The sequence below is a fragment of the Pongo abelii genome, chromosome 1 (assembly GCF_028885655.2).
Source record: "Pongo abelii isolate AG06213 chromosome 1, NHGRI_mPonAbe1-v2.0_pri, whole genome shotgun sequence".
Taxonomy (NCBI): domain Eukaryota; kingdom Metazoa; phylum Chordata; class Mammalia; order Primates; family Hominidae; genus Pongo; species Pongo abelii.
In genome coordinates this window covers 73,017,013-73,038,907 of record NC_071985.2, presented here as the reverse complement: position 1 = coordinate 73,038,907, position 21,895 = coordinate 73,017,013, and the positions used below count along the sequence as shown (strand labels likewise).

Genomic DNA, 21,895 nt, shown 5'->3' with positions numbered 1-21,895 from the left:
TTTGCATGTATTCTGTCAAATAAAAAACAAACTTGGATTTAGAAGAATTTTATTCTAAGGGATTATTGCTGGGGCAGGGTAGGGAAGCCATTGAATTTGGGAGAATGCTCTGATAAAGTCTGCAAGCATCTCTAGAGTTGAACAAAAAGAATTTTTAACTTTTATAGACAGAAGTGAACAAGGCTACAAAGAATCTGGTGTGGAGAAGCGTCATGATTGGATAGTAGATAAGATAATGTTTTACCCTGAATCCAGCCTACATTCAGGAGTCACTATACACATCTCAGGCTAAGGGTGAGCCAAAGCTCAAGGGCTTGGGGGAAGAAGAAAAGTTTAACCAACATTTGGTTCACAAGTTTAACAAGCATTTTGTTCTGATTGATTAGAAGAGACAAACAATTTAGCTAATGACTTATAAGGCAAACAACGGGAAATTGAAGAGTGTGTCTGGCTATATTTTAGGTAAACAAGGCGGGCATCATGAGTCTTATCTAAGTCTCATGGGGAAGGGTGAAATTCAACATTGTCAGTTCTCTATATGAACCTCAGTGGTTGGTGCTAAAATAGTTCCTATTCAGAGATGACAAAACCCAGCAACAGAGAGGTTTATTACTTTGCCCAAGGTCACAGAATTATCCGTAGAAAAGTTGGAGCTTATATCCAGGTCTGTCTGACTCCAGGGTAGTCAATCAGTCCTAAATTATATGGTAGAGACTATAAGTGTCACAGGACTTTGGAGGAGAGAGGACATGAGTGAGGCCCAGGGGAGTCACCAAAGGCCTCATGGAGGAATACATTCTGAAGAATGGGCAGGCTTTGCTGACTAGGTAGTTAGAAACAGTGTAAATTATTCAGGGCAGAGACAATAAGGTCAAAGAAACAGAGGTGAAGGTGGCCACAGAGGTCATTACAAAGCTTAACTCTGTGTTATGGAGGTTTTAACTGGATAAAGAATAAGCATTAATTTACATAAATAGGCTAGGGTCATATTGTATGGGGTCCTGAAGAACCAATCCAGGAATTTTCAGCCCGAAGCAAGTTAGGAAGCAAACAGTGTCTTGCCTTGGTCAGAAGCTACACAGGAATGGCACTAAACCGAGTTAAACTGAGTCAGGCAGTGAAATGACTTAAATGAAAATTCGAATGAATGGTAGACCGGAGGGAAAAATAGCTAAAAGGCTGTAACAACAACGCAATCTTGGAGGTCTGGGAGTCAGACTGGGGTAGCAACCGTGTACAGAGAATGAGGGACAATCCAGGGGGTATTTTAGAAGAAATGAAAGGATTTGGTGCCAGATATGGATAGAGGAGGTTAAAGAGAAAACTTTCCTCTTATTAGAAGTGCATAATAATAAAAACTCAGAATCTTTCTAAGTAGGTTTGTAGAACTTTTGTCTTTTAGGGTCCTTTAATATCATTACTCAAAATTACAAATAGACAAAAAAATTTTCATGCTCTGATGTAATGGGAAAAACTAGGTTAAAATTAGCAGGTTTCCTGTAAACCATTGAAAACCTTTAAAATTCTAATATTTATTACAAGTATCCAAGGAAAAAATATAGCATACAGTGTTGGTCAAAAATAATTTAAACATAAAAATCACTTCTTGCAGAACATTTCATTGAATTAGGGTGCTACCGAGCCCACTTTGGGAAATACCCTAATAGTTACATTACTGAGGACCTACCATGGGCCAGGTGTTCTACCCACCTTATGACTCTTAGTCCTTACAATATTCTCATTATCCTGTTTTGCAGATGAAGAAACTAAGGCTTGGAGGCTTTAAGTCATCTGTTTGATGATCAGACAAGCACTGAGTATCTAACTACCAAACCCTCCTCCCCTCCTTGCATCAAGCCTCCTTCCACATTACAGATGTACAAGATCTTCAAAAGCAGACTTTCCCAGCAACCTCCAGAACACCTGATTATTGGATTTTTCACAGTTGTTTTCAACAGTTTCTGAAATCCTTTCCTGGATGCAGGATATCATGCATCTTGGGCCTGCTGACACCAGCTTCCAATCTATTGGCATTCACCTGCTGTCGTACACGGCTTCCGGTGTCATCATTCGGATTTTAGATTACTCCTCTCCCTTTGTTCCCCAGAACCCAACATCTATAAACATGAAAACACAGGCAGGAAAGGGTACAATGAGCAATCTCCAGCTTCTTAATGCAGGCGGTGTGATGCGGGGAGGAGAGGGAGGGTATGATAAGGTCCCGATGTCTCACATGTCCCTGGCTAGTGCTTGCAGTCACTACCATCACAGACTGTTTAGTGTTAAATTTAGAATAAAAACCAATTAAAAGATAACAAGAAAACATATGCTTGGAATGGCAAGAATCAAACATGACTGCTAGCTACTGCAGAGAGGTATTAATATGTTTTACAAACCCAAAACTTCCCTTGCCCATTCTCAGTCTTTCACCCATGTCCCTGGTTTATATCCACCCAAATGGCTTTCAATGGAAAAAAATCACTGGGATCTTTACTACAGTGAATCTGAAAACTGGAGTTAGAAAAGACTCACCATTGACCCTTTCTCTTGTGCTAGGCCAGATAACTGAGTCCGTCTGAATTCAAGGTTGTGTTCGAATAATGGCTGGGGCTAGGATTGAGGTGCTTTTCCTTGGAGTCATGGCCAAACACAGGTTATTTGTGAGATAAGGATGCAGATGAGTATGTAGGTTCCCCATTCCTCCCTTATATCTCAGGAAGGTAGGTGTGCCTGCAGCTCTGGAGTTTTGAGTAGACACCCCAGAAGGGTGAATGCTGCCTTCAGCATCCCCAGACATGTCAGCATCCAGAAACAAATTGTACTGTCCAAAAAGGCAGTAATTCTGCTGCTCAGCAATCCAAGTCAGCCAGTTTAATATCTGGGTAAAAGATCTCTACATTCTTACTGTGCCATCATTGAGGGGGTTCCCGCAGAGCCCACAGGTTTTCCATATATGTCTCCCTAGCAGATTTCCATGAGTGGGCACTGCTATGGCTCACCACACCCTCACCCTCCACATCCAAAGAGTCACCTATTGGCAGTATTTCCTAAATTAACGTCCTATCAACTTTCCACTAGATATTTCTTCCCTTTTCATCCAGACCCTCAGCAGCTCCCACCTGGTTTACTCCAAAATTTTCCTGACTGGTACACTTCCCTCTCATTTTCACATCTCCCAAGCATCCTCCACGCTGTCATTACATGTATGTTTCTAAAGCACAATCAGGAGATGTCTTTTCCTGCTGAAATCCTTTAGTAGCTCTCAAGGGACTTGAAGATAAAATCAGGCAAGAGGGCATGGCAGGTCGGCCCTTTGAACCTGCGCCTCCCCGCCCCGCCCACAACCAGCCTCTCTCCAGCCTCACTTCCCCTACTTACCCCACATTGGCCAGATGGACAGCACTTTCTCACAACCCAGGGTTGTGCCTTTTTCCTTTTTAGAACTCCTTTTTCCCAGAGTCGGCCTGAGGTTCCCTCACCCTCCTTCATTCAGTGCAGGCAGCACTCCTGCTAGGGAGGTTCTCCTCAATCCTGCCCCATCCAGATCCGGAGCCTCCTCTTTGGTGCTTCCTTTTCTCAGGTCTCTGGTAGCCCCTATCATACCTCATTGTAATTTCTGGTTTCCTGGACTCTTCCCAGAGACTTGATGAACAACTTGAGGGCAGGCATAGTTCTTATTCATCAGTGTATTCCTAATGCTTTCCATAGGGCCTGGCACTCAATCACATGTAGCTGTAGGTATGTGTGGAATGGAACTCTTCCCAGGGTGGGGTGGCACGGTGAGAACTGGGCAGAGTAAGGATTTTCTTTTGTTTGCTATCATGTTAATATTGACTAGTAATAATAAAACTGTTCTGTGGATGACCATGCTTCATCTGGCATCCCTGTGGGAAGACATGCTTATCCTAGGGCAGTGTGGGCAGATCCAGAAGCCAAAGACATGCCCAGGCAGTGGGACAAGCCTCTGGAGTTCTCCTGGTTTTTAACAGAAGGGAAAACAAATGCATTGCTTTGGGAGGGAAGGATGATGAATTATGAAGCCTTGCATTCCAGTTTCAGTTCTGCCCTGTGGAGTAAAGGGTGCTGGGCTACCAGCAGATGAGAGAAAGGGCCTCAGTGCAAGGACACAGGGTCTGTGGACAGATGTCCTGTGTGCAGACTGGTCCTACTGCCAGCATCCTCACATCTGGGACAGCACACTAATCTTGGAGACACCTCAAGGGACAAAGCTCTGTTCTACAAGGTGCCCTTCATGACTGGGCACAACTCACCATGTGCCTTCACCAAACAGAGTCATAAAATGTAACCTACCTTCTCACTTCACAGGGTGGTGAGAAAAACAGTGTTTGTCAAAAATACTAATAATTTTAAATTCCTGCATATCTATTTCCATCATAATTATTTCTCAGAGATTTTGCAGTTATAATACTTTATTATTCTCCAAGTGAACTTGGCAATAATTAGTAGCCTTGACCTACTAATCTCACTCTGCCTCTCAGCCACACAACACACAGCTGTTCACTCCTTTTGTCACTGCAGCCCTCCTGTGATCCTCCTATCTCCTTACTGTTTCTTCGTAGTCTTCTTTGAAGCACCCCCTACCCCAACCTTTCCTCTATCTTACTCCTTACAGTGGGAACAACTCAGGGCTGGGTCCTGAGCCTACTTCTCTTCTCTGTCTTCCTCCTTAGGTAAGCTCATCTATCCCCAGGGATTTAGATACTAGTTGAATTCTCCAGAACTCACAGATTTGCATCTCCAGCTCTGACCTCTCCTCCGAGCTCCAGACTTGCAAATCCAATGGCCTCCTTGACTTTTCCCCTTAGATATCTCTATGGCAACTCAAAATTGACAGGCCTACATGAAGCTCTTTACTGCTCACCCTCCTGCAACATGTTCCATCTCATTGGCTCTGAAATTATTATAGTAACTGGCACTTCCACATCATCAGTTACTCAAGCAAATATATAGGAATTCTTTGGTTCCTCTTCCTCTGCTCTTCCCTCCCCAAGCCCCACTCTATTGCCAAGTTTCTCTATCCCCTAAACAAACCTAGATCTGTTCTTTCTTCTCTGTGTCCTTTCCTTTCCATTGCCCAGATTACTGCTTTAGGTCAATAAATGGTGTCCCTGTGTCCACTCTGGCTTTCCCTGAAGCCATTTTCCATCCAGTGCAGGAGGGATTCAAACAACAAAAATCTAAGTGGTGCGTTCCTCTTGGTGGCTTCCTACCCAGTAGCCTAGCTGGGGTCTGTGTGGCCCTGCATGGCCAATCTCAGCCTTCCCAGCCTCCAGCCAGGCCCCTGTTCCCTCACTTGTCCTGCCCCAACCCCACCAGCCTTCTCCACCACAGGTTTTTACACTGGCCATTTCCTCTTCCTGGGACACCTGTCGTCCGGCTCACCGTCCACATCTTGGCATAAGTGCTACTCAGCCAAGCTTTTACTGACTACCCTCTTTAAAGGGGGCCACTGCCCCTGTTACCCATCCTAGCATCCTATTCTTTACCCTCATAGCCCATCCAACACTCATAATATTTTGTGGATTCTTTATTTTCTTTTTAATATTCTGTCTCCTTCACTCCCACTCTAACAAAGCAGGGATTATGGCTCTCATGCGGGATTGCTTGCCCCAAACCTGCACACATTAATACTCAGTACATGTTCACTAAATGACTAATAAATAAGTATAAGCATTTTAAGAAAGAATAACTTATTGAATTACAAAAGAGATTTTCTTCAGTTTCATTTTGCCTTTATGTTTAACTATAGATCATTAATGATCTTTACCAGCCCAAAGAATGCAGGACATGTGCTCTATACAGATCCCAATATATTAATTACCCCCAAAGAAAGAGTGGTGTGGGAATTTTGAAGGAATCACACTTCTTTTTTCTACTGTACCATGTAAAAGAATTCATAGACCAGTAAAGGTTGGGAGCTGGCATTTCCTGATTATCCTCATCCACCTTACCATGGTCGGTATTGAATATGAACCCACTGTGAGCAGAATCTATCACAACACCCAGAGGGAGTTGTAAAGTAGAGACAGAGTCCCTGCTCTCTAAGGGAAGAGGCAAAACAGACCAAATAAAAATACAAAAAGCTGAAAATGCCCCCCAAACACATCAATATATATAGAACCAATTACCACAGTAATCGACTAGGTTTATAATAAACTGACAGGAGGAACCAGGGCAGCCTGCATGGGCAATGGAGGCAAATATAAAGAGTGACTTTATAAGCTGCCTCTAGCGGAATAAACCTGACTGAAGAAAAACCCCAAGGACAGAGAAGAATGTCAGGGGAGTGCCAGCTGCGGGTTTACCCTATTACGCTGGTTTCCCCTGGTACTGGCACTCACATTTCACCTACAAAGCACATATTTTAACTGGCAGATTTATCGAGAAATTGAGCTGGAGAAATGCTTCTTTCTACTTTGCTTTTTCTTTCTTTCTTTTTAATAGGCAAAAGCAAAAACACTTTAAGGCCCGCTTGAACCTGCTTAGTTTTTGCAATTGCTCTAAACTGAGGGCTTTTGTAGTATTTAATTCTAAATGAGTGGAATGGTGCTCTCCCTTGCCAGACTTAAACATGCTGATGGGCTTTGTATGGTTATGACTTAGTGGAGCCATCTCCTGCTTTCTAATTATGGTGGGCTTTAGGAGGAGATAAGGGTGACTGCTTTCTCAGCCCCAGGGTATGAACTCTGTTTAGACAGGTGCTGTCCCCCCTCCAGCCTCAGTGGGCAGCCACTGGACCTCTAGCAATCTATGAACAATCCTTCACAAAACTGCAAAGGAGTGGTCTGGGCATCCCACATGACCCACGGATGGCCTAATCTAGCTGGACAAATCCTCTCCCCAGAAATGCTTTATGTTGCAAGGTCTTTCATTCAAGGTTCCCCATACCTCCCCATTTGTTTCCCCTTACAGTGCCTTTCGGGGTCCCTCTTAGGGCAGCTGCCTTTGGTATAGGCACTTTGGTACTTGAAAACCAAATCTTGTCCCGGAAAAACTTCGCAAGAAATGGGATAAACTATGAATGTGGGGAGTGTGTTCTGAGTCTTACAACAGTTTTTCCTGCTTCTCCCATGGGTTCCGCTGAGGGCTCAGCCACACTGTCCTATGGACACTGGCTTGCCAGCTGTCAGCTTTGCCCTCAACATCTAAAATTCCACAGTGGGTTACAAGTCTTCTTTTATTAACCACTGCATTCCTAGTGCCTAACACTGTGCCTGATCTATATATAATAAGCACTCAATACACCTTTTTGAATGAATGCATATACATCATTATTGCAAAGGAATTCATAGATTTCCCTCAAGGTGCTGCTAATTGAAGCCTACGTACCAGTGACTCTGCAGACAGCAATATGTCACCAATAAAGACAAAGTTCATCTAGAAATTTCCAAGAGAGAGAAGTTAATCAGATTGGAAAACTGTCTACTTATCAGTAACAGAGACCGAAGTGATGTATTCTGGGACCTTTGACTAGTGTAGCGTTAATCACCTGCATTTCGTAGAGTAGGTGGCCATTAGGGCCACATTTGAAAATGATGTCACTGCCTTCATTTTCAAAAAATGAGTTACTTACCTGATTCATTTCTTACTGATTTCCTTAACATTAGATTTTTCTTATACATTTGTATTTTTCCTGTAACTTATATCTTCTATTAATTGAACCAACTTTCAAAGAGTTCCATGAGATTCAGGGAAACCTTGTCTCTGACAACAGAGGAATGTAAACTAGAAATGGAAAGAAAATGGCTAGTGGCCAAATGAACAAGAGCTTAGATGAAAGGGGTTCCATTATTTGTTGGTTTAGGTCAAAGTATTTTTGTGTCTTTTGTTTCAGTTTAAACACAGGTTGCATGTTATACCTAATACATACTCCCTCACCTTCTGCAAAGAAAACTTTCCTACTCACTTTGTAAAAGAAAGGAAAATATAAAAAAGGTAGTAAAAGAAAGACTACTGTTGACTCCTACAACATTAACTGGTAGCTGGAAACTTACAATAACAATCACTAATTGGAGGTACACAAATGCATCTAACCCAGGTCCTAATAATTAATTCTGGTCTCACCTTGTGTTTAATTACTTGGTTTTTATGTCCAGCCTGTTCTTTTAATGCCAAATTCCCAGACATCAAATTATCTATCCCCCAACCCCAACCTCACCTCACACATACAAAACAGCAAACATGGAGATATGAAAGGAGGGATGAGAAGCTGGAACAGGACTGCCTTTAGCATAAAAGGGTGAGCTGGTGCCAGGAGGTTGGAGGGGAGGGTGTTTGGGGAGATGCTCTCTTAAGCAATATGCTATCATTTCTAGGAAAGGGAAGAAGAAGAGAAAAAATATGACATTCACTCATTTATTCAAAAAATATTAACTGACTGCTTGCTAGATGCTGTACATGGTAAAACGTATTGCAGAAGATGGGGTAGGAGTAGGAAGAGAATTCAGAGATTTGTGAACATGGCCCCGACCTTTCAACAATTGTTGACCCCTTTATGCCTCGGAGAATATAAAAGTGTTTATCTAAAGCAGGATTGTTTATCAAAATCAGGACAATAAACAAGCCTAACAAAAACACAAAACTACTAATGTTATCTCTCAGCCCCCATTTGCACTCTGTTGAAACTGGGTTGTTAATGGAGCCGGAGTCCCCCCTGTGAGGAACCAGAGTTATCTGCACCTGCATCTGTATGCAGCCTGTGGAACCAGCCATGCAGACTTTCAATCGTAGGTCACAGGGAAGCTGACACAGCTGGGCACTTTTATTTTTCCCACCTCTGGAGGATGTGCCTGACAGTTCCTTTGCACTTAAAAGGGAGTAACCCCCAGGCTGCTTATCAAAAAGCTTCCCCAGGGAGGCTGAGATGGGAGGATCCTGAGGCCAGGAGTTTGAGGCCAGCCTGGGATTCTTTTCCACAGACAGCACATTCTTACAGTGTCCACTCCAGCCCCCACTGCAAAAAAAAAAAAAAAAAAAAAAAAAATTCTCACGTGGGTGGAAGAAGTGGTATTTGTTTCCTGATCTTTTCCAATAAAACTGGCTACGACAAGGTCTGAATATGGTTGGCAAACGAGGTGATCCTGATCCTAATTTTTGGGATGGAGTTTGACCCTCCTGTTCCACTAACCACAAGTTAGTAGACGATTTATGACATCTGAAATATATATCAGTGTTGTACAAACAGTGAATTTTACCCAGGGCAAGTTTTACTAACATCCTTTTTAAATTTTTATCGTTGCTGTTTTGTTCAAAAATAGGTAGATGAGCTTCAAATTTCATTCAAATAATGCTAATAATAATAGTAATGTAGTAATAATAATATGAGTCCCAATGCACTGAACACTTAAAAAATACTAGATATTGCGCTTTATGTATAAACCTTGTATCCAATCCTGGTACAATCTTTTAATATAAGTATTGCTAGCCCCATTTTACAGACATGGAAACTGAGTTTCACAGCCATTAAGTAAATTTCTCAAGAACCACATCTAATAAAAATTTTGATGCAATTCTGTCTAATGCTAAACCCTTGCTACAAACAACTACATTCAACTACTTCCATTGCAATATCAACTGAGTTAACCTATTTAACCTTGAGTCAGGCATTATTAAGTGGTTGCATTCCCTTATCAGAAGTAGAAATCATTTGCTGAGTTTACAGAGTCACAGAACATTAGAACTAGAAGAAACTCTAAGTATAATCTAAGTTCATTATTATACAGATAAGAAAATTATTTTGAAGAGGGTTAATAATTTACCCTAGGTCAGCTGACTGGCTACTGGCTCAATTGAAACAAAGAACCCAGTTCTCCCAGATCCCAATCCAGTATTCTTTCCCTCAACATGTTGCCTTAGAGTAGGATGGGCAATACAGCAGGCCCCCATCATCATCAGTTTTGTTTTCTGCCACTTCACCTAATTATAGTCAACTCCAGTCCAGAAATAAGTACAATAAGACATTTTGAGAGAGAGAAACCACATTCATCTAACTTTTATTACAGTATAATTATCCTATTTTATTATCAGTTATTGTTGTTAATCTCCTACCTACCTATAAATTAAACTTTGTCATAGGTATGTAGGTACAGGAAAAAAAAAACCCTAGTATATGTAGGGTTCAGTACTATTCAAGGTTCCAGGCATCCACTGGGGGTCTTGGAAAAGATTCCCTGCAAATAAAGGGGACTACTGTATAGACATTTTATTGCTTAGGACAAGAAGTACTCACCCCAAAAGATGTGAAAACTCCAATGATGTCAAGTTCAGATTCTCACATCTGATGTAGAATCTTCCCTTCCCTTATCCTTTATCTTGTGATTTTTTTTTTCCTCAACACATTTCCTGCAGAGATAATTAGTGGTGGACTGGAGACTATAACTTAATCAAGACAAAATGCCTGGTAAATATATGTCTTGTACTATTTAGCCTCTAGCCATATGCTTACTTCTCCTGGGTCTGAATTTCCATGGCCAGCCCAGTTGCACATTGAGCTATATGTTGGATAAAAGAAAATGCGCTAAACAAATTGGCCCCATTTTAGCTTGGCCATAAATAGAATTTCTTCTCTACATACCCCATCCAGGGATCTAGGCTTCTCTTTTTTCCACAGTAATGTTGGTTATCATTCTGATATTTAGCAATTATCTCCTGTAGGTCCTGCATTATTCTAGGAGCTATGGGAATTCAGAAAACAATTTTAAGGGCTTTGTGTTTGCTATTTCATCTGCCTGGATTGTTCTGTTTCCCATCTTTGCATGACCAGCTCCTTATCTTTCAAGTCTCAGCTCAAAATCACCGTCACTGAGGCCTTCTCTGGGCTGGCCATCTGGATTTACTTCAACCCTTCAGTCAACCTCTGGTACATCAACTGGCTTCAGTTTCCTCAAAGCATCTATCAGTATCCGAAATTATTTCCTTCATTTATTTGTTACTTGACATTTTCTCTCTGTTCTCCCTAGGATATGAGCTCCAGAAAAGCAGGAAAATTTTTTGCATCATTCATTATCATATCCCCAGAGCCTAGTCCAATGACTAGATATAGAAGGTGTTAAATAAATGAACAGCCCATCCCAGGAAGCAATCAATCAAGTTCTGAAGACAAAGTTTACATATCTGGAGTAGTTGGGAATAGTCCAGAATATGATAAAATTAACTACTAAATTGTATGGTAGAGACAATATGTTACTATTGTCAGGCTCATAATTATATGAAAGGAGCTTTCATCAGCACTAGAATTTTCCCATCAACCAAAATACTATCCAGGTTAGGATGCAAAAGTCTTCAAAAACTTTCTAGAGGGAAAAATGAGGGCCTCATCTGAATACTGTTTTAAGCAACCTAGACAGAGCTTTCCTGAGATAGTAAGATTAGGAAAATGTTGCCTAGAGTAGTACAAAGCTATTAAATAAAAAAGCCAGCTTATTGCCTTTAATACTGATTTTCGGTATGTTTCCAATTCCTTTCAGTGCCTGAGGGCTTTAGATAGTTCAATTCTTCAATTCTGCACACAAACTATTTTCTGCACACAAGCCTAGTGATCAATGGCCTAATCAAAGAAAAGCCTTGGTCCAAAGTGAAAACCACTCAGGATAGTCCTCTTGCCTGACACTTCTCTGTGGAGTTGACATCAGGACATAACCCTGGAGACCACCGTGCCATGGCTCCAGTGTTGAAGTTTCTGTATTTAGACAGGATGAGAAAAGACAGTAAGAGAACCCACTGCCTGCAGGTCTTCAAGAAAATATATAGACTTGCTATACAAAATGTGGTCTTGGAACTAACAGCTTTGGCATCATCTGGGAGCTTGTCAGAAACGCAGAATTTCAGGCCCCACCCAGACTTACTGAATTAGAATCTCCATTTTAACAAGATCTTAGGTGATACATATGCGTATTACATTTTAAGAAGCACTGTTGGATAAGAGACAAAAACTATTCCAACAACTGTGTCGTCATTATGGATCATGGCCAAAATAAATCCCACAACACTCAAAAATACAAAAAACTAAGAGTTAATGGCAGTGGATCACCATGAAATCTACCCAGGATTGATTTCTGGTCCATGTGGATTTACCTTAGACCAGTTTCCTGGCTTCAATTGTTTCTTATTCTACCTCATTTTGTCCACAAACTTTTCTACTTTGATCTGTTTTTGTGCAATTGGCAGGCTAAAAGGCAAGAAGCGATTCCTAGTCCATCTCAGTAGGTAAAGGCATTCTTTTTTTTTTTTTTTTGAGAAGGAGTCTCGCTCTGTCACCCAGGGTGGAGTGCAGTGGCACAATCTCGGCTCACTGTAAGCTCTGCCTCCCGGGTTCATGCCATTCTCTTGCCTCAGCCTCCTGAGTAGCTGGGACTACAGGCACCCGCCACCACACCCAGCTAATTTTTTTGTATTTTTTAGTAGAGACGGGGTTTCACCATGTTAGCCAGGATGGTCTCGATCTTCTGACCTCCTGATCTGTCCGCCTTGGCCTCCCAGAGTGCTGGGATTACAGGCGTGAGCCACCGCGCCCGGCCAAGGCATTCTTTTTAATCCTGACTCTATTACTTACTATTTCTGTGACCACATGCACATTATTTAAGCTCTCATTATTATTATTATTTAGTTATCTATAAAATGGGGAGGGTAAGACTTAAAAGATATGTATGTTTGAAGATTAAATGAAAAAGGCGATATAACATGCTTAGCAAAGTGCCTGCTCAAAAAAAAAAAAAAGGTAGCTATTGGATAATATTATTCTTAGTAACTTTCTCCCTCAACCTACATATCTAGTTTACTCTGGACTCGCTGCATCAGAGCCTAGGGACCTGCAGACTCAAATTAAATCCTCACACATATGTTTAGGAAAGCTTTAGAGTGTCTTAGGGAGGCTCTGTCTATGACACCAGTGGGCTTCGCTGTGGCAGCACCTTCATCAGGCCTGTCTGCCTGTGAATGTTGTGGAACAGCTGCCTTCTCTAAATCCCCTCTCTGCTCACTACAGGGCTTTGCATGTAACAGGCCCTCAGAAAACATTTGTTAAATGAATTAATTAATCATTTAGAGAAAGTAACTGTATGCCATAATTGCTTTTCTACTTGAGTGCTAACTTTGTTGTTGTAAATGCATATAGAAAGATCCTTTGGAGTTAGTTTGCAACCTTGGGGTTGTAAAACGTAAAGCCTTATAGAAATTTGTTATGACTCTTCATTGGATTTCTATAAATTTGTGTCATTTTTATGCCATATGTTACAATGAAGCAAGTTAGCCTAAGAACTGCATCAGCCTGAAATACACAAGGACAGGTCTAGGCTGACCGCATTCACAGAGCAGGATTAGAAGGCTGATTGCTGATTCAGCTGTTGTTTTTGGTTCAGCCAAAGCAGAGGTCTGTTAACCATCCTGGGAGAGGAACCAATTTAGTCTTCCTGGGCTTTATCCACATAAAAATGTGGAAGACATGAAATCTTGTCTGCTGGAAATACAATGCCATGTAGGTGGTTTACTCCTTTCTTTGACTCTGATTTACCGCTGCTTAGAGCCTGAGCGTCACCTTAGAGGATGAACTCTCAGCTTGTGCCTCAGAGGGAGAGCAAGTCATTCTTCTCAGCTTTCCCGAAGGGAAGGAAGCAACTGGCCAGGAAAAAAAGGTAGATTATGTAGAAAAAAAATGTGGATTATGAACGAGAATATGCAGTGGAAAGGAAGAGCTTGCTTATTACAATTTGTCCACCCAGATAACCCTGCTGATATGCACCAAAAGCAATAGCAAGAAAAGGCGTTGGCAAAGGTCAGATCTAAAGCAACAATGAAAGTGATATTGGAAAAGGAAGAGAAGAAAGACCCAAGGAAATCCACTCCTGAATGAAGTATAAAGAAAAGAAAAAGAAAAAAAAATGTACTGTGCTTAGTGCATCAGGTGAGGGTTACAATTAAACCCCTGAAAGTTCTAATTTAAAATCGGTTTCCTTTTTTCTTGGTTACTTCTCTGGGATATACAGATCTATATCTCTGTACTGGCTTCTTATGAAGTAAGAAAATATAAAGGATCCATTCCTTTAACAAAATGTGGATGTTAATTACATGCCAGGCACTGTTTCAGGGATGAAGACTCAAAGATTAATAAGACGTGGTCATATCGTTTTGTAATTCCTCCCAGACTTTGGTCCAAAGCTCAGCTTTCTGCAGATAAAAAGTATGTTTTCCTTTGTTATCAGTTACCTCACTGATACAGTTAACTCAGGATAACATAAACTTTTCAGAATATTCTTTTCAATCTTTTAAAAGAGTTTTATTATAACAGTGGCAGATGCTTGTGGGAAAAGCAATTTGGAAGTTTTTAGTCCAAAAAAATAAAAGTCCCTCATCCATATCTCTAATCTTGGAGCAAACAGATAATTTATTTTGAGATTACATGTACATGTTTCTCTATAACTATGCATGTTTGTATGTATGTGTATATTTTATAAATATACACACAAACTCATATACATATATAATATATATTATATATAAATATCTATATTTTGAGAGAAAGGATAAAATAATTAAATATATATGTATTTATAATTTTACAGAAAGACCGGACCCTAGAATATCTATTCTTCTAAAGCTTGCTTTGTTCACTTCCATTGGCTAGGAATAGACTATCTCTGGATGGATAGACAATAAACTGGTAGCAGTGGTTGCCTGATTGCCTCTAGGGAGTGGAACTGGATTACTGGGCAATAGGAGTGGGAAGAAGATTTACTTTTCATTTTATTCTGTTTTCTGCATTTTGATTACTTTAAATAAACTTTTGAAATTAAAAAAAGAAGAGAAATATGGTAAATACTGTCAAATCTATTATTATGGAAGACAGTCATGCAGGGAAATGACAATCCAGGGAAATGTGGAGAGTGCTGCCAAAGGATCCATATAAAGAGCTGTGAGAGCATAAAACAGGCAGCAGAGAACCCTGTGTGAGTGTCAGAGGAGGCTTGGTGGGAGTGATGTTGGAGCTAGCTCTTGCAGAGTAGGAAGGAGGAGATGGTAGAATGGAGGGCAATTTCGATAGATTGAGAATCACATGCCCCAAGGCTTGGAAGTGTGAAAAACCTGGATGCCCTCTTTCAAACTAGGGAAGTCTTAGTCCTGGACCCATGTTGGGGCCTGACACTTGGCAGGGTATTATTTAATTATTTAAGGTCTAGCAATTTATAGACCTTTAGGAGGCAATGCAAAAATGCAAGCAAGAAACATAAATCATAGCCAGGAAGACTAATGTGTTGATCGTCAGGGCCTGGAAAGAGAGATAGATGCCTCCAGGAATTAGGCAACAGAACAGACACAAAGGGACAAGAGAGTTTCAAGTGGAGGACAAGAGAAGCATTTGAGAGAGAAAATTTCTGAGTAAGACAGAGTAGTGGTGGAGACTTTAGAGAGCAAATCTCTGACCGTGGACTGAAGCAGGAAGGAAGTCTCTAGGGCCCTAAACTGTGCAGAAACAAATGAAAAGGTTTTGGATTGACAGAAGATAACCTTATGTCATCAGAGTGGAGGGTACTCGGGGTAGGTAGCAGTCAGTGATGCAGTGGCTGGAGAGGTGAGAGGGGGTGGTAGGCTGAAAAATGGCTCCCATAGTCCTAATCTCTAGAACCTGCGAATGGCAAAGAAGAGTTTGCAAATGTGATTGAATTAAAGTTCTTGAAATGGGGAGATTATCTTGAATTCTCTGGGTGGGCCCAATGCAATCAAAAGGGTGTTTATAAAAGGGATGCAGGAGGAGTCAAAGTCATAGAGAAGTCTATGTGGCTCAGAGACTGGAGTGATGCACTCTAAAGATGGAGGAAGAGGCTGCATGCTAAGGAATGCAGGTGGCCTCTAGAAGCTGGAAAGAACAAGGCAAGGGATTCTTCCCTAGAGCTTAAAGAAGGAACCAGCCCTGGTGATGCCTTGACTTTAGTCCAGTGAAACTGAGTTTGGACTTCTGGCTCCCAGAACTCTAAGAAACATAAATATGTGCTTTTTTAAGCCACCAAGTTTGTCGTAATTTGTTATAGCAGCCACAGAAAACTAATACAGGGAGTGCAGTCAGCTGTTCATGCTGAGAAGGCAGAAAGGAGTTACTGAAGAATTTAAAGCTGAGGAGTGATGTCATTAGATAGCATTTAAAAATGATAACAGGCCGGGCACGGTGGCTCACGCCAGTAATCCCAGCACTTTGGGAGGCCGAGGCAGGTGGATCATGAGGTCAGGAGATCAAGACCATCCTGGCTAAAATGGTGAAACCCCATCTCTACTAAAAATACAAAAAATTAGCCAGGCGTGGTGGCAGGTGCCTATAGTCCCAGCTACTCGGGAGGCTGAGGCAGGAGAATGGCATGAACCCGGGAGGCGGAGCTTGCAGTGAGCCGAGATCACACCACTGAACTCCAGCCTGGGCAACAGAGCAAGACTCCGTCTCAAAAAAACAAAAGGATAACAGATGGTGAGTTGTAGAATGGAGTGGAGTGGCAGGAAACGGAAGAGGAAGAGATACACACGAGGGAGCGATTGCAATAGTTTTTGAAAACCTTGAAGAAATGGAGAAGAGGAGACCCTGTTGAAGACATACTTAGGTGGTGAAAAGGACTTTGTAATGGTTGAATGTGGAGAGTAAAGAGGAGGATCAAGAAGGAATCCTCACTCCACACTGTGACCCATCAATGGAGTTCACAAATCTACCACAGTGTAGTACTTACGGGGAAGAGAAAAGAAAGCATCCATCATTGAGGTGCCTGAGAATTTCCTGGTAGAAATGCTAAACACTCAAGAGCAAAGGAGGTTTCAAGCCTCAGAAAAAAAGGAGAGAATTAGGAGCATCAGTGGAGGTAGCTGCAAAAGGACAGCGCCCAGCAGTAGGAGGGAGAGACTCACTAAGGACAAAACCCCATGAAATGACCAAGATGTACATGGTTTCTTTAGAGGAGTATGGGCAAAAAAGAATGAGAAATAAAGGCTAAAGATTTATGAAGAGAATCTGGACAGAATTACATCTGGGGCATCAAGAGAAGAGAGGATTTTCAAGAAAGCTGCCCTGGTCAAGAGGGACACAGTCTTCTGCTGAGATACATGGGATGGTCACAGGATTGACATCAGGGAATCTCCAATTAAGAAGCTGTAGGGTAGGCTTCCTTCTCCAGGGCTGTTTTTGTAGAGCAAAACAGCTGAAAGTGATAATTTGAAGAGTAAACTGGAGGTGAGGAAGTAGAGAAAAGAGGTATAAACTACTCTTGTAAGAAATGAGGTGCTAATACATTGAAAAGGAACAGTGGTAAAGAGGGGCGTGTTTTTATAAAAGGATTATTTTTTAGGAAGATACAAGTTTGAAGAAGAGAGAGTTCAGTGACTGAAGAGGTTGTGAAGATTAAAAAGGAGGAGGGTAATGAAGGAGTGAGGTCTAGAGGAAGCAGGGAGGGATGGGTGGCGGCACGCAGGTGAAGTTAGTCTGGAAACGAAGAACCTCCCGACCTTTTCTGAGGCATGTGGGCAAAGAACGATGGGAGAAGATATGAGTAAGGTTAGACATGGGGACAGGGGAGGTTGAGAATTTCATTTCTGGAATGTTTTACTTGCTCTGTAAAAACAAATTAAGACAGAAGCTGGGCGTGGTGGCTCATGCCTGTAATCCCAGCACTTTGGGAGGCTGAGGTGGGCAGATCACCTGAGGTCGGGAGTTCGAGACCAGTCTGATCAACACGGAGAAACCCCGTCTCTACTAAAATACAAAAATTGGCCAGGCATGGTGGTGCACGCCTGTAATCCCAGCAACTCTGGAGGCTGAGGCAGGAGAGAATCTCTTGAACCTGGGAGGCGGAGGTTGCGGTGAGCCGAGATCACGCCATTGCACTACAGCCTGGGTAACAAGAGCAAAACTCTGTCTTGGAAAAAATAAATAAATAAATAAATAAATAAATAAATAAATAAAAGGCTTCATCAGACTTACCTTGAGCAAGATGATCCTCAATGTTGATATGGCAAACCACATAGTGTTAGCATGATAAATAAGTGCCTGTTAAATGGGAGGCTGCCTTCTGAAGATCTGGCCCAAAACACTCATCTCTGAATTTTCCTGAGGCATAACTAAAGCAAGTTACATATCTGCAATAAAACCCACATGGAAGTCGCCACCTCAGGGGGGCTTTTACACCATTACTACCACCATCACCACTGTCAGTGACAAAAAAGCAACAGCAACAGCAAACACCTTGAGTGCTTACCATGTGCTTGGCTCTGTGGCTCTTGGAATTTAAAGTTGAACAAGGCAAAGAACCTACTCATGAGAATTCTATGACTTTGTAGAGAGAAGGGGAGACTTTTACCAAATACTTAACCTGAGAACCCATCCTATGTAAAGGAAGATTCATAAGGATTCCTAAACTGTCGGGGCTGGAGAACTAGAGAGGGCATTACAGATGAGGTCCAGATAAGTGATTGACTAAAGCAATATCACCTGGCTGACTCTAGACTTCCATCCTTAAGTCCTGTGCTTTTTCCATTTCATTTCACACTAGTAAACTTCCTTTCCTATTCAATCCATACGTAATTTTAGGTATCTAGTCATAGGTACAGAAATAAGAAACAGAGAAACTCATTTTACTAGAAGGGTTTTCAAGTCAGAGTAGGCAATAACATGTAATCAAAGGACTCCAATCCAAAAATAGTGTCCCTTGCATGTCACAGAAGGTATAGCCCTCGCAGCACACTTGTCACTCCTAGGGTAAAGTTCCGTTCTGTATCAGCCCTCTCAGAGAGCAGGACAGAAGAATATCTCCCTTTGTCTTACACACGTATCATTCTTTATCAGTGACATTCCCTTGTGCAGCATTTTGGAATGAAAGGAAATTGATACCTAAGGAGGAGAAATATATTTAAAGAACCAGACTAAAGAAGAGAACACATAAACCCTATAACTTACAGGTAAGTTTTAGGAATGAAGGTAGTAAATAGAGATTGACGTAGACCTACTAAAATGTTTGAATGTCTTTTAAGATTAGTAACAAGCAAGGAGATTAATATAGACCATATTTCAGAGAACCAAAGTCAACACTTACACTGTGGCAAAACTAGCCCCTGATTGGCAAGAAAGGCTTGCAATCAAGATGAGTGGGGCACAATGCCAAGACCGTGGACAGAATTCCCTCTTGGATTCAGTATTTAACCTTAAGGACACTGCATTGCTTGGGAGAGAGGCAAGGTCTAGAACTAGGAGCTCTTGGTAAGGTCAGACTCTTATCTTCCAGAAATCTGAGACCCTGGAAATCCTTGAACCACTGGCAAACAGAAATAGAAGAGGATTCAGCCCTCTGGTTCAGTCCTCAGGCTCTGGCATGAAAACATAAGAAAGCTTTGCCAGCTGGAACTGGTAGTATCTACATTTGCTTATATTACATTGCTCTCTTGGCAAATTGGAATCAGAACAATGTTAAGATTCTAAAGTTGAAGAGATAGCAGAAGCCTGTGGTTTTGTTTCTGAGTTCACAGGAATCAAGGCTTGAGGGGAATGAAGGACTGCAGCCACTGTAGCCCAGACACAAATCTCTTGTTTCTTCTGGGAGAAAGTGCCCAGCCAGAGAAGAGGCCATCATAGCTCTGCTACCTCTTCAGCAAGGCGAAACAGGAATTTGTGTGGAGCTCAGAGAACCAACAGCACCTCAGTCACAGAGACATACTTGCCCCTGTGGCAGCCCTGCTGACAGCAGAGGTCCCTTATCTCAGAGGAGACCTTCCTTGGTCATTGAGTCTTAAGATGACCCATTTCTTGAGTTTTTATTGTGCTAATTCATCACTTGCCCTTTAGCAAGTCCCATATCCACAACTTGGCCTCATCAGAATGCCATGTGGATAAACTCAAGAGAAATTCCATGAATGGCAATTCTAAAGCAGTCTTGGTTGATCAGATACAAATATACTGACCACTATGCCTGCTATATCAGAGGGTGAATCAAGAAGGTATAAAAAATTCCAATTTCTTATACTTACTTGAACTGAACACTAACTTGCTGTCAAGACAGTGGACAAACATTTATTTGTGAGGCTGTTATTCAGAGCTATATAAACACTTGGCCGATAGAGATTCCCTCATAACACAAATCAGCCTATGAGCCTATGCAGAGGGCAGGATGAAGCAAGAAGGGGTTTACTATGTATGTAGCTGCTATAAAGGGATTCCAGGCAGAGTTGGGTGTGACTCCTGGAGACTGAACCACGCTCACTGCTTCTTCTCTCCTACTTTATACAAGCAGTCTGATACTTTGTCCTCTGTAGGGTAGCAAAATGGATGGTGGCTGGCAAGAACCTTTAGAGGACTCTGTGTTAGTTATCTGTGATAACTAACATAGTAAGCTTACAGTTTTGACCTCATTCTGCATCTAAATTTCCCTAAACATTTTGATTTTGAGATTTGGTTTTTGCAACCAAACCTTGGAAATGTTAAAGATGGGCACAGAGCATTGGGGGAAAATCTGATTGAGTCCTGTTACTACAGACTCCTTAAAATGGGTCTTATAGATTGTATGCAGGCAGCCGGTACTGGCATGAGGTACGGAATTTTCCAACAAGCATGCCACTCACCTTTACTGATGTCTTCATACTCCAGCCAGAGTCGCCGCTGGACCTGCTTGTTTGGGTACCAGATAGAACAGGACTCCTCAAAGCCGTAGATAGCTTCCTGGATGTAATGGTTGCCAAAATGGTCCAACAGCGCCACAAAATCTGCGCGAGATGTAGCCCCATCCAGCGAGTGGAGAGCATTGCTGAGGGCTATGGAGAGGCATCACACAAGGGTAAGAATGAGGGCTCACATTTTGGGTACATGGATTCCCAGGCAATTCAGTCCCAAGCATGGAAGTGCCTGTGTGGCTCAAAGCAATGAGGGAGAGCTAGCTAGAAGTGTCTGGTGAATGTTTCCATTTAGCTAAATGAGACATTTCAGTTCCTAAGTGAGTATCTTTTAAGCCAGTTGGTTGTATTAACTTTGTGCCAAGTTAAGCAAAACATTGCCAAACCTCTACTCCTGCCCCCTTTAAATCAACGTTTGTTTTTTTTTTTTAAATCACAGGTCATGACATTAAATCAATTTAGTGAGTTCAAATAATAGCATTTGAAAAAAGCAGAAACAATTAGCATAGTCTAAAATAGAAACACAAACACCAGCCGAGAACATTTCACGTCGTGAAGATAAAGTATCGCTTCATGAAACTTCTGTTGTGTGCATGTGGGGGTATGTGTACACGCAAGGTCACGATACAAAATGTATTCTAACTGTGAGTAGTGATCAAAAAAGGCAATTGCAAAATACTGCCTTCAGATGTAGACATGGGCAATGAGAAGATAATGACAGAAGAAAGGAAAGTCACTAATACACTCCTATTTTATTGCAGAAATTCTAAAATAAAAGGACTGGGAAATGACAAATGGAAGAGAAAACTTGTTGGCCTCCTCTCCCCCAACCCTGCAGGCAAATCTTCTTGGATTTGATGTCTCTCTTTAAGAGAATTACTGTATATCTGTCTGAAAGATGACCTATGGTACATTTTCCAAATCCAATACCTTTTGGATCTAGCTAGCTTTTCACGGTCTCCTTTTCTACGTACCTGTCTCCTATCAAGGCAAAGTAAAGTCTAGCTCAGCTTGAGACCTCAAGTGCTGAGATCCACATCACAGCGACACCATTGTATGACTTTGGACGGCATGTGGCAACAGCGATATTTGATTGTTAACTCCTGATATGCACAGCATCTGTGCTGGGTGCACATTAACTACGTAAATGGAGTAAAGTCTCTAATATCATATTTTCCTAGAATGAAAAGTAGCTTAGTTCTTTCTAGATGTGCTGCACCAGAAGAGTTTCTGTCAGTAAGGTCCCCATCCCAAT

General features: G+C 41.6%; 1 protein-coding gene across 3 annotated transcripts in view; it reads right to left on the bottom strand.

Moving 5' to 3' along the window:
* The window catches only part of ASTN1 (astrotactin 1), a 314,886-nt gene that overhangs the window by 53,225 nt on the left and 239,766 nt on the right, over positions 1-21,895 (bottom strand). For all 3 annotated transcript variants that reach the window (XM_054524823.2, XM_054524812.2, XM_024236699.3), the window contains one exon: positions 20,593-20,781. In XM_054524823.2, coding sequence (XP_054380798.1) covers positions 20,593-20,781 — 189 coding nt within the window. The remainder of the gene's footprint in view (positions 1-20,592; positions 20,782-21,895) is intronic.